Here is a 17,079-nt window from a genome sequence, read left to right as displayed (position 1 = left end):
GGTGTTCAGACCCACCTACTCATAATCTCTCTCAGCTGCCCTCTCTCTGGCCCTTAACAATCTTCCTCTCCATTTTGTTTTCTATTAAACAGCAGCACCTCATGTCAGCTAGATTAGCCGAGCCTCCCCAATATGAGTACCACTATTCTTTCTTGGAGCTTTGTGTCAGGCTTTCCATCAGACATGGCTTGAATGTGAAGGAGTCAGGGGAGGAGGTAGAGGAGGGGCGGGGGCGGGGGGCGGCTGCTGTGTCTTGCTAACAGTGCTGCTCCTGGCTGTTAGCTAAAAACAGAGCAGGCAGGCTGCAGCTGCGTGACACTGGCATGGCATCATCGAGGATCCAGCGGGCACTGCCAGCTACGTCAAAGGAGGGATGTTTTTCTTCACACCTTTCACTCGAACCACGAAGCATCCCTGCCTTCTTTCCCTTTCCCCCCCTTTTCTCTCTTCCCCCAAGCAAATCCCTCTGCCCACCCACTCGCTTGATTCCCATTTACTTCATGTCTGTGTGTTTAGCTGCTGTTGTTTTGCATAAATCCAGCCCACTCTTTTCTTTGATGTGTGTCACCATTCATATGTGACAATATCCATGCCATCCTCACTCAGTGTGCTTGTGTGTGTTGATATGTATGCGTGTGCCTGTGTGCGTGTGTGTGTGTGTGTGGGAGGCTGGAAGTATTAGGTTTACTAAACAAGAGTTTATCACTGTGGCTTTTGCCAGATGGCATGTTGTTGCTCTCTTGAGCCTGACCCTCTCCAGCCATGCTCACCACTGAACCAGGAATCAGAATTTCATTACAGTGCATTAAGCTGCTGTCCACCAGTGCTCCCAGTGCAGAATCATCACTGTGCTACTAGATGGTGTAGACTAGGCTGTATTGACCTGATTTATTTGGATTTTAGAGGCAGTTTGGGGAGAGTAAGTGACATTTTTAAAACATAAATCATGTATGCATGCACAGATCCTTGATCTAAGATGCAGAGGGGACTCATGTTTCTGTCCATCTGATGATTGTAAATCCAATATTCATTCTCCTTTTAACTCTAGTTTGATCACCATCAACTGCTGAGACAAATGTGTCTTTTTAGCTGTTAGATGTTCGCCTTTCTTCATCAGCTATTCTCTAAGTTTGTCCATCTACCAAATGGTGCAGGGCAATTAATATTCAGAGGGTTTGTCAGAGCTTCTTTGCCGAAAACAACGTTGATGAAAGTGCTGAGACTGAACCTCACAGTGAATGTGCTGTAAAACCAAAACAATGAGTCAGAAGAGGCTAAAAAGCTCCATAGAGCTGCAAAGTTGGTTATAACTGTCTGTGAGTTCGTCACTAGGGGCAACCTTTTATCACGATACAGTGATATGATTGTGTTAATATAAAAAATACTTATTAATGCAGCTTTAAAGTGAAGTTCTGTGGGTTTGAACAATGATGGACCAGTACAACATGCACTCATAATAATGGATCTACTAGTGTGTCCCGCAGGAAGTTAAGAATAACACAACATTTCAAACTATCAGTGACTTTTTGTTTCACTCTTCCCTGTTTTTTATGCACATTATTCAGACCAGATCTGTTTCAAAGCCTGTGTGTTGGAATTTCAACTGGTTTCCATCATCTTGAGTCAGTCCAGAGCGCAGGCAGCACAGCTCTTCTCCAGCAATATAAATCCAGGTCAGCTCAGTTGGATGTTAGCCCTTCGCACAAAGACTAAGACGCAGGCAGTACCACACTCTCATTCAAGCATAGAGAGCCTTAATACAGACCTGAATGAAAGACTGAGACAAGGAATGAGAGGAGGAGGTGGAGGAGTGGGAAGAGGTGGAGGAGGAGGAGGATGAGTAGGACAGGGTGGCAGGATGGAAGCTTTAGTAGATTGTAGTAACATAAAGGCTGGCACAATGAAAAAGAAACAGAGTTGGCTGTATTCCATAGAATATGGTGGGAATGGTGCACGTAAACCACCTCCCACCATCTGAGTGAAAACCTTTTGTCTTTCTCTCATGCACATACCATCACTACTGCTATCTGCATACTTTTAAGAGGCCTTGAGCAGAATGCCAGAACTACCTGGGCAGAATACAAAAGCACAGGGAGGAAGTGAGAGAGAGCTTTAAATGCAGAGGAGTACTTCCACTGCCTTGCTGCCTCCCACCAAACACACAAAACCCCTCACTCTTCCTCCGCTGGCACGTGGGTTCATCCATTCAGCTCAGACAAGCTGGCCATTGTGCCGAGAGAAAACCTGAGCCAAGTAAGGCCTGTGACTCAGACCCAAGCTGACACCCAAGAGAGTGGGAAGGTCTCGGCCACTGTGATGTCAGTGTGTATGAGCATATAGTGTCTCTTAAAGTAGAATGCCCTTGGGTACCTGTACACTCTTATAGATAATAAGTCTGCGATGCTACGTGTTCTGGGTGGTTGATTTATCATGATAATGATACACAGCAGCACATAAAAATTCCTTTCTCAAGGCTTTATGTTTATTTTTTTGTCTAGACTATTACAGTAAGACCAGGTAATTATTATTGACTGGAGCTGAAGCAATTAATGGATTAATCAATTGACTGAAAAATAATGAGTTTCATGTTTTAAGCAAAAATGACAAACATTCCCTTGTTCAAGGTCTCAACTGAGTTGTGGGAATTTGTAAATTGACTATATTTAGGCTGTGGACTGTTGGTCGGACAAAACAAACTCATTTAAGGCATCATCTCAGGTTTTAGCAAATTGTGGTGGACATTTTTCTTTTTTTCACTTTTTCTGTAGACTAAATGATTAAATAATCTGTAGACTCAATCAGTAATGAAAAATAAATAGTTAAATATTAGTTGTAGCTTTAAACAGGACTCTTGGGTGGTTGTGGCTCAGGAGGTAGAGCGGGTCGTCCACCAATTAGAAGATCCGTGGTTCAATTCCCAGCTCTTCCAGTCCGCATGTCGAAGTGTCCTTGGGCAAGATACTGAGACCCAAATTGCTCCTGATGGCTGTGCCGTCAGTGTATGAATATGTATGAATGGGTGAATGTGACTCGTAGTGTAAAAAGTGCTTTGAGTGGTCAGAAAGACTAGAAAGGCGCTATACAAGTACAGCCCTTTTACCATTTGGGATGATAGGTTGGTCGATGCCATAGATTTCAGATATCCTCAGTTTAATTATATTATATGGAACAATTTATTTATTGAAAACTACAGTAACAATGTTGGTAATCTGATGAATTTGGTTTATTGTCCAACCTTACTCAATGCAATCATTTGGTTGTACCCACTTTTCCTCAGCCTGCCTCGTCTACTTCTATACTGGCTCAGGAGGTAGAGCGGGTCGTCCACTAATCGGAAGATCCGCGGTTCAATTCCCGGCTCCTCCAGTCCGCACGTCGAAGTGTCCTTGGGCAAGATACTGAAACCCAAATTGCTCCTGATGGCTGTGCCATCAGTGTATGAATGTGTGTGAAAGGTTAGATTCCTCTGATGGGCAGGTTGAGACCTTGCGTGGTAGCCCCTGTACCCATTCAGCATATGAATGTGTGTGAATGGGTGAATGTGACTCGTAGTGTAAAAAGCACTTTTAGTGGTCAGAAAGACTAGAAAGGCGCTATACAAGTACAGTCCTTTTACCATTTGGGATGATAGGTTGGTCGATGCCATAGATTTTAGATATTCTCAGTCTAATTATATTATATGGGATTTAGACCATTTATTAATTGAAAACTACAGTAACAGTGTTGGTAGTTTGATGAATTTGGTTTATTGTCTAACCTTACTCACTGTGATCATGAAGTTATGTTGTGTTATCATTTGGTTGTACCCACTTTCCCTCAGCCTGCTTCGTCTACTTCTATACTTATCTTACTTATCTATGCTTATACATATTTGAATCTCTTTGCAAACCTCATCCTACATGCAAGTAGCATCTCATTTCTTTGTAGACCAAATGCAATGAATCTGCAGACTCAATCAGTAATGAAAAATAAATAGTTTATTATTAGTTTTAGCTTTAGACGGGACTTTGGGATGATAGATTGGTCGATGTCATAGACTTCAGTTCTCAGTTTAATTATATGGGATAAAGACAATTTATTTATTGAAAACTACTAATCTGATGAATTTGGTTTATTGTCCAACCTTACTCAATGCAATCATTTGGTTGTACCCACTTTTCCTCAGCCTGCCTCGTCTACTTCTATACTTCTCTCATTCTCTTTGCAAACCTGGCATCCTACATGCCAGTAGCATCTCATTTAGACAGTTGATTCAAGGAACTGACCATCTATAGCAAATATTTATTCAGTTAGATTTGGTTTAAAATGCTCTGCTATTTGAGCAAGCTCAATATGAATCCAAGCAGCAGTGAATATTCTGCTGGGAGGACTAATCTTTCCCAATGAACACATAAATAAACATGAAATCTTAGTTAAATCAACAATACCAAAACCTTAGTACACAAGGAGGATTATCAAACAGTATCACTATAAACGTGTGAGTAGAGTAACAGTGAGAAGTGTTGAGTCATAACAGTCTCGATGTACACCTGTATGACATCACTAATCAGCTGGTAGCCAGTATGAAATAGCCAATGAGGATGAAGCAGCTGATGTGAATCAGTTAAAGCGAGCACGACTTTGGTTCTCCTAAACTAACATGATACTCTGTAAAGTAATAATAATGATAATAATAAACTTTATTTATATAGCACTTCTCATAACACAGTTTCAAAGCTCTTTACAATAAAAACAGAGCACAGTATTTTATTTTATTTTTATTTTTACCTTTATTTTACCAGGCAAGACATTAAGAGCAGTTTCTTATTTACAATGACAGCCTGGTGAGTTCCAGAGGACAGTTGAAAGGTGGAAGTAGGGTAGAGGACAAAAAAAAGAAGAACTAATGAATCAAACCGAAGTAAAACAGTATAAAGACACAACAAGGTTAAAACTAAATAAAACACCATAAAATAAAATATGTAGTGCATTGTTTTTGCAGTTGTTACATAAGAAATCAGCGTATTTTACTGTTTTTGTACTAACATGAAGTTATGCAATACGTTCGCTGACAGATGACGACCTGCTACTGCCAATCAAACTTCACAACTAGAAAGTTTTTCCAAATATTTGATGCTTAATTTAGATGTTTTCCTGAGTTCTTCCAGAAGCTGTCTCACCACCATTTAAATGTTTTGCATTGTGGGAAAATATCAAGATCGAGAGAATAGTTCAAAATCATTTCAGTGCTGGTCAGGCTCTGTTTCTTGTTCTTGTGTAGGTGTGATGTGCATTAAGTTAAGTCATTTCTGGCTCTTAATCACTTATGTCTTGCTTTCCTGTGTTGTACGCCTTGTTATGCAGCCTGCCTGCGAGCCTCTTTGATATTTGTCCCCCCTGTGGCTGCTTTAAGTGAGCCCCCTCATGGCTCATCCCTGGGCCCTTCAGCCATGGGGGGTGCTGCTTGAGTTCTCCTCAGGCAAAGGAAAATACACGAGCAAAACCCGCAAAAGGCCGCCAGAGATGCAAAGCACGTTCCCAGTAGCTGCTGTTTTAACAGTGTAACAGCGTGTTAGGATGGATTTTTTTTTCTCCCCCTTAAGTATTCTGTCTGTATTGGTGAAGGCCACCTATCAAAACTGATGAGCTGCATACAGGAGACAGAGAGAAGGAGAAGAGAGGGGTGACTCATATCCCTGTGATATGCCAACTCTCACATTCACACATTTACAGAGATGTACACACACAAACAACCACACGCACACAGACAAGCTCCTACAGGCTCTGCTGTTCTGTCACTTTGTATTAATTCAGCACATAGCGGGTCCAGTCAGAGACAGGAGGGAGGGGGGAGCAGAGGGGTGGTGGGGGGCTTTTGAACACTGAATGGCAGTGAGAGAGAAGGAGATAAAGAAACTGTTGGAAGAACACTGAACTTTCTGTTGCCTCTGAACTCGCAGACGTCTTTTGTCCTTCCTTATCACATCACACGTTATTCAGCGCTGTTGTGTTCGGTGCTTTCTGTGTTTGGTGCCAACACATTTCTAGACAGATTGAGAAAGAAAAAGAGACCAAACCAGATAAACAGTAGCTCATGTTGTCATGAGAAAACCATATATCTCCAGTTTTGGCTGGTCCTGTGTGGGTTAAATACATTTAATTAGTCACACAACTCTCATCCAGTAGATTAAACTTTTCTGTTCTTGTTTTTGATTGTATACATTCATTTTTAGTTTATAAGTAGACTTCAGTATTTTGACATAATGTTGTTTGGTCTGATCATTAATTCTGGTTCGTTTTTTTGTACAGATGACATTTATAACAGTTGTAGTTGGTTTGGTTTGGGATGGTGGGAGAGCCCTTATGTGTATGTCCTTGTCCTTTGTTTTGTGTCGTTGGATTGTATTATCATTATTATTATGTATATATTTTGTTTTTTTGTTTAAATATTTAATAACGTTAATGTTTTGTGCCTAAGGACCCCATTGAAAACGAGTTGGTGCATCTCAAGGGGTTTATCCTCTTATTACATTTTAAAAATAAAAAGGTTTTTGTCTCTCTCTTACCTTCACCAGGTTGGTTTCCAGTCTATGTGTTGATAATCCATCAATTAGATTCACCAAACACAATAAATACAAAATATATGTGACAATATTACAACTATCTTTTTACAAAATACAATATAATTTTTGGTTAGAGAAAGGTTAAATCTTCATATTTTCAGTACAAAATAGTAAATTCTCTTCTCTTTCAACCTAATTTTTCAAACCTACCACCCTGAAGAAGGCAAGATAGCCAAAAACATTTGCGATATAAAACATGGTATACTGGTATACTGGGGAAAAATTGCACAACTTGTTTAATTTTGATGGACTTCACCTCGCTCTTCATTTCGCTGCGTTTGCCTTCTCAAATTTAGTTTTTGAGAGGAAGTTTGAGAAAAGCTGCAAATTTGTGGATGCAAGGTTTTCAGTTAATGTCATGGTAACTATCAGAGCTGTGACAGTATTTACTAAAATATTCAGAAAGGTGTGAAAATATGGGGGAAAATCTAATGTTCATCCAATCTTATCATTTGTTTTTGTGTTTCTTACCACAAAAAATAATAATAAGAAGAATCATTTTATATTCTGGTATAAAAATTTTGAAACAAAATTCAAAAGTTACATTTTTGGGGCTTAAGTTTCGGGGAAAAGATATCCTTAGGACTTGCATATCTATAGTTTTACACTCAGAAACTCAGCTTATCTGCCTCAGCAGGACTGTGTGGGTTGTGGTTTGATCAGATTCAGTTGACAACGGCCTGGCAAAAAAAAAAAAAGCGAACAACCCACAACTGTCATCAGAAATATGTCAATGTTCGCATTAAACCACTGAGAAGAGGTCAGACAAAACAGCAAAGACATAAATCTCAAAGTGAGTTACCAAATCTGTCACCATCACTCATAGCAAGATGATAGAGGAAGTATATTGTTCGGGCTTTTTGAGATGTCAAACTATGACTGATTTTGGTAAAACTTTAACCATGTTGTGTGACCCACAATATCTCAGTTTAACAGTTGTGATGCAATTATAAGTTGATGGATGATAATGACATTTCATCCAGACCTACACTACATCAATGTTTGGATATCCCTGTAATTGCCCGTCCTGGAGTGATGATGATTTTGTCGACTCTGTGAGGTTTATCCGCTGGAAGCCAGAGGCAGTGACCTCTCTTTGCCCCACCATGCTTTCTGCCTGTCTCCTGAAGTCTGATGCTGTGAAGTTGTGGACAGTTGTGAATTGGGCAGCGCTCCTGCTGTGCAGCTAATTATCTACAAAACACAGCATGTTTAGCCTCTTCCAATCTCTCTGTCCTCAAATAAAAACAATTAACTTCATTCACCTGGAAACACCCTGAGCTTTGTGTGTATGTGTGTGTGTGCCTCGGATGTGACAAGGCGATTCCTCCGCGGCGTTAAAGCAGTCAGCATCTTAATCGGAGATGTAGTAGGTGGACGGATGAACCGGTGGGAAAATGGAGGTAAAAGGAGCAGCGTGATGGAGATTAATAAATGGCAGAGGGAGTCTGTTTTAGACTCCAAACAGCAGGTTTCTACCTATCTGTCTCAGCAGCAGGGCGGCACATTAATTTTCACATACTAAATCTCTGTCAGGATTGTAGTCTCAGTCTGGGGCTTAAATTAGCAGCAGTACAATCAAAGGCCAGAGGATGATTAATATTTTTTGGCTGATGGAGACAGAAGCCCCGTTGGGATGAGTAGGTGATATGTGGGGTAATGGGGAGAGATCAGAAATAGACAAGAGGTGTCAGTGGAAAGGAGGGGAGGTTATTTGCTTGTCCAGTAAGAGATCAATCATATTGACAGTAATGACTGTGAGTGGCTCAATTAAAGTGCCCGTTCAACCAAATAATAAAAAGATATGTTTAATCACTTACTACAAATGGTTTACAGCCATTCAAAGAGTTTGGGTTTTATTTGGTGAGGCTTTGAGACATATGCTCTTAGGACTTCAGTCGCTGGCCCAGTAACAATGGAGGTGAATGGAATTTCATTTGTCGTGCATCAACAAAAGCATCATCTTTCCAGAAACAGTGTCCTGGTTTCTCAGGATAATCCAAAGACCTCACTGTGGACTACTTCTTTAGTAGAGAGCAGTTCCATTAGCATCATTCAATTTGTAAAAACATCTTTGTCTCTGTGTTCCAGCTCTCTGTCCAGACTAAAACAGCAATATTCTTGTGAAAAAACAGAGCTTTTCAAATCAGCCACCAATGTGTAAATCTTAAAATAATAAAGTTAAAGCTCTACATTTATATTGTGCTCTACTGGAACACCTTTGTATGATTTGCTGAACAGTTCAAAAAACTCCTTATTTATCTTATACTGAACCTTTATGCAGCCCCTCAGTTCAGCCTCTGTCTGAAACAGGCTGTTTTAGCTCCTGTCTCCTTAAGGCCCTCCTCCCAATTAACCCACTTTGTTCTGATTGGTTAGATTTGGAGGCTACATAAACAAACAGTAGTAGGATTTCCTTTCGTTTTCTCGGTCTTTACTCAAAATTAAAACCTCTCAAATAGATCTGCACATGTTTGAGCAGAAATCAGATCTGAAATATGCAAACAGACACACGTGAACAACCCATGGAACAACTTTTAGCAACAGAGGCAACAGAACTGACGGCCATTTGTGGGTAACTTTACAACTGTTCAGAGCAAAAGCCCTGGCTTTTGACATGAAGTTTCATTTTTACATTCACCTCAAGTTTTGAAACTTGAAAATAAACTTGCATAAAATAAACATAAAAATGACAGAAAATCACAAAAAAGCATCCTATTTAAATGTAAATGTAAGTTTAAAAGATTCAAGCAAAGTGCATCTTAAAACCTCAGCTAATAAAACCAAACCATTAATGGTGAATTTTTTAAAAAAGTTGTGTTTGATTTTGCTGAACTGACCCATTAAAGGTTCACTTTTACACTTTCTCTAAACACTTCCTCTTGGAGTGGAGCAAAAGTGCATCAATAGTACATCTGTCTGTTAGTCAGCAGCATTTAGCTCAAAGGCATGGTTTAAAACTTTGTGAACAGTGAGCCAGGCTATTGATTATGGCGTTTTCATTCGACAGTTAGTGCCGAGCTGTAGAGACCCAGACACATGACCTCTGGACCCTGATCAATACCCATTTTATTTGTTTGCTTAATTTATTGTGTAATTCTAACTTAATTTATACAGTCATAGCACTTATACAAAGGGCATTACAGGAAGAAGCAGAAAGAGGAAGATAAAATACACAGACAAGACAGTATATTAAAGGGTCATTTTCTGTCATTTATATACTGTTATAATGTCAGATGTCTATATTAAGAATAGTAATAGAATAGTTCCAAAACTTGAGGTAAACACGTGTAAAAAGTGACCTTTACTTCCTCTACGAACTGACATCAGATCATATTTCGGATGAGATTCAGGCTCAAATATCTAAGGGTATATTTGATAAGTTTATATTTTGGGTAAAGAACAGGAAAAAGAAGAGACAGGAGCTAAAATGATATTCCAGTAGAACCCCAGAATAAAAATATACCTAGACATGTGCATGATATGTCCTCTTTAAAACAAGCTGAATCAGGTGTTCAACCCACAAAATGTAAGGTATAAAATCAAGGGATGAAACAGAAAACAAACAGGTTTTGAGGTGCACTGATGTGGCTTCTCTTAGACTTTGCAGCAGGCAACTGCAAAAGCACAATCACCTTTAGTTTTCAGCTTCGATATTAAAAGAAAGGTAAAAAAAAAAAAAAAAACAGCAGTGAGACGACAGAAACCCAGACAGGAAGTGTCTTCTAAAAAGCAAATCACAAACCACCATAACACATACTGTATGACAGTGCAGTTCAACAACTCTGTGTTTTATTTTTACATCCTTCTAATGTTGGAGGAGTTTAGGTAACAAGCCTCAGACCCAGTATGTGTCTACAAGTTGAAATCTCATTAGAGTTGTCAGGCAGACTCAGTACCATGGAGATGTGAATCACCGCTCAGGCAGGTCAAGGTAAGATTGATTCTGTCAAGGCAGATGTGGATCACCATCACAGCTCAAAAGACACAGAGCGATAAGAAGCTATATAGGCTTTGCTGGCCGCAGATGTGGTCTTGACTGACAACTGTATAGTGCGCTGAAGAGTGTGGAGTCCTAATCTGGGCGGTTCATGAGAAACACATGCTTAGACTGCTTGCACCCGTAAGAGAGATTCAGTTGGACAGAATAGTTTATGGTGAGACAGAGAAGAGCTCAATGTCTCACAGATAGAAAATAATCTGACAGCTGCACCGACCACAGGCTGTCTCAAGGAGGATATGCTGCCATCTCTGATGTGACAAGCACACCTGTGGTCTAAGTAGGTGCAGCACATGCTTTCATGCACTGTGTGTGTGTCTCTATATATATATCTATATATATAGAGAGAGAGATATATATACACACATACATGTACTTCTGTCTGTACTTGCGTGTGTGTGTTACAGTATGTTTGAGAGCTTGTCATCTATCTGAATGTGCTCAGACTTGTCAGACGCTTTGAGGCATGAAGTCCATTACTGTCAGCAGCACATTGAGCTGTAACCTTCCAGACCTCTGTGGCCCCACTAAGACCCTCATCTGTGCAGAGTACAAGCAGGACTGGAGCTGAATTATATCCACCCACCTCACCTCACATCATCGCAGCTCTGTTTCTTCTGATTCTTTTCAATGCGGTTCGGGGAATTTCAATTCAGATAAACAAGGAGTGAAAAGTCATATAGTGCTGGGAGTTAAGACCTATTTCAATGTACGTATTGGCACATCAGTATTGCTTTAAGGCAAAAAAACCCTGAACTTATCCTGTAAAATGCTGCTTACATGTCACCTTCTACAGCTGATACTTTTGCTGATAGCATCTCTGTATTTCTACCTCTATTTATGCGTTCTTCCTGTAAGTGTAGAACAATCAAAGCTCTCCTGTGTCTCCTCTGTATATACAATATGAATCATACCTGCAGTTTTTCATGCGTCACTCTGTCTATGCAGATGCCACCACCTTGGCTTCAATCACAAGGCGCACTGAAGGTCTTATAGCCTGTGTGTAAGTGAGTGAGACCATGGATTTATTGATTAGCCTCACACCACCACTGCTCTAGTCTCATTTCTCTTCCTCATTAAAGAGACCAACAACAGTCAAAGAGTGGTGTTAATTCAGGCTAGTCATCAGAATAAGACAGACAAACTGTAGAGACTTAAACATATTGGATAAAGTCCAGCTGCCTTTTTTTATCTATACATTTCTGCTCAGTAAATCACTTAATGTATATTTTAAATTCTTTGATTTAAAGATGGAGCCCCCTAGTTTTGCATTATTTCAATTACATAACTTATTTCAATACAGCAAATCAAATCTTGCAGAAAGCGTTAATGTGTCTTTCTATCATCGGCAGAGCAGGCGGTCACACTGAGCCTGATTGCATCCTGCTACACAACACAAGAGCCGCAGACTCTGAACAACAACCCACATTAGCTTTCCTGCTAAAGTCTCCTTCTTATCTAACTTACAAACATGAACACACATCTTGTCCTGCAGCTTAGCTTGTTGAACGAGCCACCAAACAAACATTCACCGTGTCAATTCGGACCTGTTAGATGCCGGTTTGGTTGTTGCTCTTCAAAATCCCTGTTAGCAACACGCTAGTCTGTCCACGACTTGTAGCTACAGCAGTTAGTTTACTTTGTCTTTGTCCTGTGTGTTGTAACACCAGTAACCTGCCAGCTAATGTCAATCAAACAAGCCTCTGACGCACTCCTTCCCCAAAGACTTTTTTTCTTCATTCTAATAATACAAAACTATTAACAGTACATTTAAATAAACATGCGGACGTTAGTTTTGACTGCAAAGAGGGATGGTTTCCTCATCATAAATCGATGTCTTTACTTGCAACTAAGAGGATAACTAGAGGCCTGATATTTATCGGAGAAGAGCTCATTCCAGACAAGAGGCTCGTTCACTAACTGTTCCCCTTTTATCTTGTGATACACATCCTTGTACTTTGAATTTGAAAGCCTCCTCATCATCTGCTTCAATCAGCACAGCCAGAGAGACACAGCTAACGCTTTTGATGGGAGTGTTACGTAAAACAGATGAACATCAACACGTACACACAGTGTACATGAGTGAAATGACAAAATATAGCCTTGCATAAACACAAGTCATAGTCACACTCATCCTTGCACAAACACAATCTCAAACACACACATCCGAGGCGCCGCAGCTCAGTGTTAAAACATGAGGGAGATAACAGAGAGTTGGCTCTGATTAGACTGAGACTCCTCCTAACCAGTCTGCACCCTGCAGCTCAGAGTCTGTCACTGTTTTTAGAGCAAGAGATGAATTAATTTCATCCACGTTTCTTGTAAGTGAGCTCCACCTGCCGGCAGAGAGTTGTAACTACAGGTTGTGACCCTTTACTAGCTTCCACAGAACATGACTGTCTCTCAGAAGCATGTTTTATTTGTTCAGTCATGCTTTTTTCTATCTTTAGAGACTTTCAAAATAATATATGTGTTTTTTTTAATTATTTAAGCCCCCCTCCACTCAAAAATATGTTTTCTTCTTCCTTTAGTTGGATGTTTGAGCTTCACTGTGCAGTTTGTTTTAACATTCATCTGTTGAGCGGGAAAAGTTTCTCTTTTCTCACCTTAAATCTGAGTTTAAGGCTGCATGTACCTGTAAGAATAATTGTAACATCACAACTAGTTTAGAGTCATAGTCGTCGTCCAGTATGCAGTTTACACATTTGATGTTGAAACTCTGGTGCGCATACACTGAAAAACTTTCATTTTAGTAGGAGACATCTTGCACCAAGCAGTTAAACTTCTGAAATGAAAAAATCTTTTCATAGATTCTGAATTTTTCAATGAGGGGGAAGGGGTAAATGTCATTTTAATCTTCATCTTTTATGAGGGTAATTGAACTGTTTTTTGTGTAAAAAATCATATTAGACACAAGTTATCAGTATTATATTACTTTTCAGTAATGTGGTATTCGCATCGTGCTAAATATATATCTTGCATCAAGCAGTTAAACTTTGAAATGAAAAATATTTGTCTATTTATAGATTCTGTATTTTTAATACCTTTTCACAAGGTAATTGAACTTTTTTGTGGAAAAACTTTATTAGACACAGATTATTATTGAAAGCAGAGTATTTTTATGTATTTGTATTGTATTATATGTCCATAGGGATCTTTAATAAGCTGTTATACATGCTGTCTTTTCTTGCAACTCACTGCACAGTCTGCAAACTCTTCCTACAAAACAAAAATGATTTTTTGAAGACCCGCAGTAGTGATGTTACTGAGCTCTGAACCCCACATGAGTACAATAGATATGTAACAAATTCAACAACTAGGATTTTTATGCTTTTATTCTACTTTTCTCTCTTTTTTTCTTTTTTGAAAATAATCTTTTTGTCTTATTTGTACTTCTTTGTTTTATTATTTTATTATTGCTTAATTTGGGATGGTCTGTTCAGTTTTAGATGCTAAAATACCCGATTTGTTTAACTTACAAATCTCTTATTTTCATCCTATTTTTATTAGCAATGAGTAATTTACTAATCAAATCAAGCAAATACCAAAATATGCTTTAACATCCGGAAGAAAGGAGCCCGTCAGAATGTGATGAGTGTTTGGATGTAAAGAGAGAGAGAAGCTACATGTTAGCTGCAGAAGCTCATCTGGTTTTCAGTTGATAATGTCAGACTGAATCATCTGAACAGTATCAAAAATTCTCATTAAAATTCTAAATCTCCCGGCGCGTCACCTCATTGGCTGCCGTCACGAGTCCGGCACGCAATAGCGAGCTGTGATTGGTTGAATCTATGTAGGCGCGGAGCTGTGGCAAGCTACTGCTGAAAAGGTGAACCGCAACCGGAAGTAAGAAGATGAGGCCTTCAAAATAGAATAAAGAAGAAAAATGACGTGTTGATTTGTACAGAGGAACAAAATATCCAGTCAGTACAGATTGCTAAATATGTAACCATCAAAGTAGGATAACCTGTGTTTTCAAGTATATACATTTTGTAAATCTGAATTACAGTTTTCTTATTTCACAGCACATTTTTTCTCAAATATACCACAATGTTTTTAAAGTATAGATTATAACTATATGGGATTTTCTTGGCTGTAAAACTGAGCTGATCCTAGATGGAGCTCTTACTTTGTGGAAATCTGAAATACTCAGATGAGTAATTCAGAATTTAAATCTCATTAGACAACAAAGTAGACGTTTTCTTGCTGTATGTCATTATATTTAACTCACTTTTTACTCCTTACAACCTGTAACACCTCCAGTGTAGAGCAGATTTACTCCAATACTGTATTGAAGTACAAAGTATCAAGTATTTCCATTCCATGCCACTTTATCCTTGCGCTCCTCTGCAATTCTGAGGGACATTTTGTGTTTTTTAATAAATGTAGTGGACATTTATTTAACAGTTAAAGTTACTGATATGCTTATAAAATATGATGCAAAATATGATGCATTGTTATAGATAAAACTACTCAACAAAATGTAAATCGCTCCACCTACAAGAGTAAAATGCTGGCCTGTTATATTGATGGTATATTCAGTCATGGCCAGAACTCTATGTCCATTGTCTCCAAAGACAATAAATAGAGTATATTCAATTTAAGAACTATACACTGTAATATTAGATAAGTCATTGTGTGTGTATCGGCTTCAGGAATAGGTCTATACTGTGAAGAGCAGTGGTTCACAAACTTTTATAGATGGAATTATAACGGAAATAAGTTATTCCCCTTTTTTGCTGGGGACCCCCTGGAGCCCCCTCAAGGACCACTGGGGGTCCACGGACCCCACTTTGAGAACCGCTGGAGAAGAGGACACTGGGGGAGGAAAAATAGTTAATTTGCAATAAATTTTAACTTAACTATATGTGGTTCAAAGGTCACTCTGATTGGCCATAGCTTATTGCTCTGTCAGAGGGCTTTTATTTTGTAAGTTGGGAGCGGAAATGGTAGTTTTATTCTGGGAGGTTGTCATTGGTGGACACAGAGATGCAAACCATTTAAAATCCCCCTCCACGGAGCAGAGGGCGAGAGGGTCCAGCCCTGCAGTCCAGCGCAAACATGGCGGGTTGTGGAGGCGACGTGATGAGTTCACGGTCCGACTCCAGATCTGCCACCGACCCCCCGTCCTCACCGGCGGCCGCGTCCGAGGAGCAGAAGCCGAGGAAGAGGAGGAGAGCGTTCTGCCTGGCCAGGATGAAGACGTCCCGCAACAGCTCCGGGAAACAGCTCCAGCATCAGCCCGCCGCAAACAACAACAACACGCCGTTTATGATCCACTGCCAGATCGGCAAAGAGATCAAACACATCTGCAGCAACTGCCGAGGAGCCGAACCGCTGGACGGTGAGAGGACGCGGCTCGGTTATCTAGAAGAGCAGGGAGCGAGGAAGAGGAGGGTTTTACTCTTCTGTGACCGCTCCCTGCCCGCCTGCCTGCTGGGGGAATCTGCGCCTCAGCACCGGTGTTACACTGTATTTGGTGTCCCATCAGAATCTGTGACCTGCAGTGTTGGCATAAGTATTCAAGATTACTTAAGTAAAAGTACAAATATCACTATGTAAACACACTTGATTACACGGAAAAATCCTGCGTTTAAAATCCTACTTAAATACCAGCTACATTTACTACCAGCTAAAGTACTAAAGTAAAAGTACTCATTTTTGCAGAAAATCAGCTGTATTTTCGTATTTTGTGACCCATCAAATTCTATGATCTGCAGTGTTGGAAGAAGTACTCAGATCCTTAAGTAAAAGTATCAGTACCACGATGTAAAAATACTGCATTTGAAATCCCACTTAAAGTAACTGGGCACAGCACGTTTTTCTGCCAAAATTAGTACTTTTACTTGAGTACTTTAAGTAAATTTAGCTGGTAAAATGTATATACTTCTACTTAAGTAGGATTTTAAACAGAATACTTACTTGTCATGAAGTATTTTTACATTGTGGTATTGATACTTTTATTTTAAGTAAAGGATCTCAGTACTTCCAACACTACAAGTCACAGAATCTACATTAGTACTTTTACTTTAGTACTTTAAGTAAATTTTGCTGGTAAAACTATACCACTACTTAAGTAGGATTTTAAACAGGATTTTTATCTGTAATGAAGTATTTTTACATTGTGGTACTGATACTTTTATTTAAGGATCTGAGTACTTCTTCCAACACTGCAGGTCACAGAATCTGATGGGTCACCAAATACAGTGTAACACCGGCAGCAGCACTCAGAAATCTCTCTTAATGTTTCTTTTATTGCAATATTTACTTTATAGTGACCATTTAAGAACTTAATGGTATTTGTAAATCTTGCAGCGTCACTGCAGTGTTCCTTCAGTGTCAAACTAGCTTGTGTCATGCACGTTTAGTGGAGATTATTGGATTTATTGTGGAATATGATTTGAGATTACAGAAGCTCAAATCCTAAATCATTTAGTTCCCCCCTGCTCGCGACGCGGCCCTTTGATCCTCCTCTGA

The 17,079-nt window shown here is 39.5% G+C and overlaps 1 protein-coding gene across 5 annotated transcripts in view; it reads left to right on the top strand.

Moving 5' to 3' along the window:
• phactr1 (phosphatase and actin regulator 1) overlaps positions 1-17,079 on the top strand; it is a 36,239-nt gene that overhangs the window by 1,564 nt on the left and 17,596 nt on the right. The window contains exon 1 of one of the 5 annotated variants that reach the window (XR_010929199.1): positions 15,366-15,946. The exons of 1 other annotated variant lie outside the window; for it this stretch is intronic. Coding sequence is in view for 3 of the 4 variants with exons in the window: in XM_067596227.1 (XP_067452328.1) it covers positions 15,664-15,946 (283 nt within the window). In the remaining variant the exon portion in view is untranslated. Of the gene's footprint in view, positions 1-15,365; positions 15,947-17,079 lie in introns of those variants that run through there. 3 more of the 5 variants (XM_067596227.1, XM_067596226.1, XM_067596225.1) reach the window with 3 other exon arrangements.

This window comes from Thunnus thynnus, chromosome 8, assembly GCF_963924715.1.
Source record: "Thunnus thynnus chromosome 8, fThuThy2.1, whole genome shotgun sequence".
Taxonomy (NCBI): Eukaryota; Metazoa; Chordata; class Actinopteri; order Scombriformes; family Scombridae; genus Thunnus; species Thunnus thynnus.
This window is presented reverse-complemented; position numbering and strand designations above follow the sequence as displayed.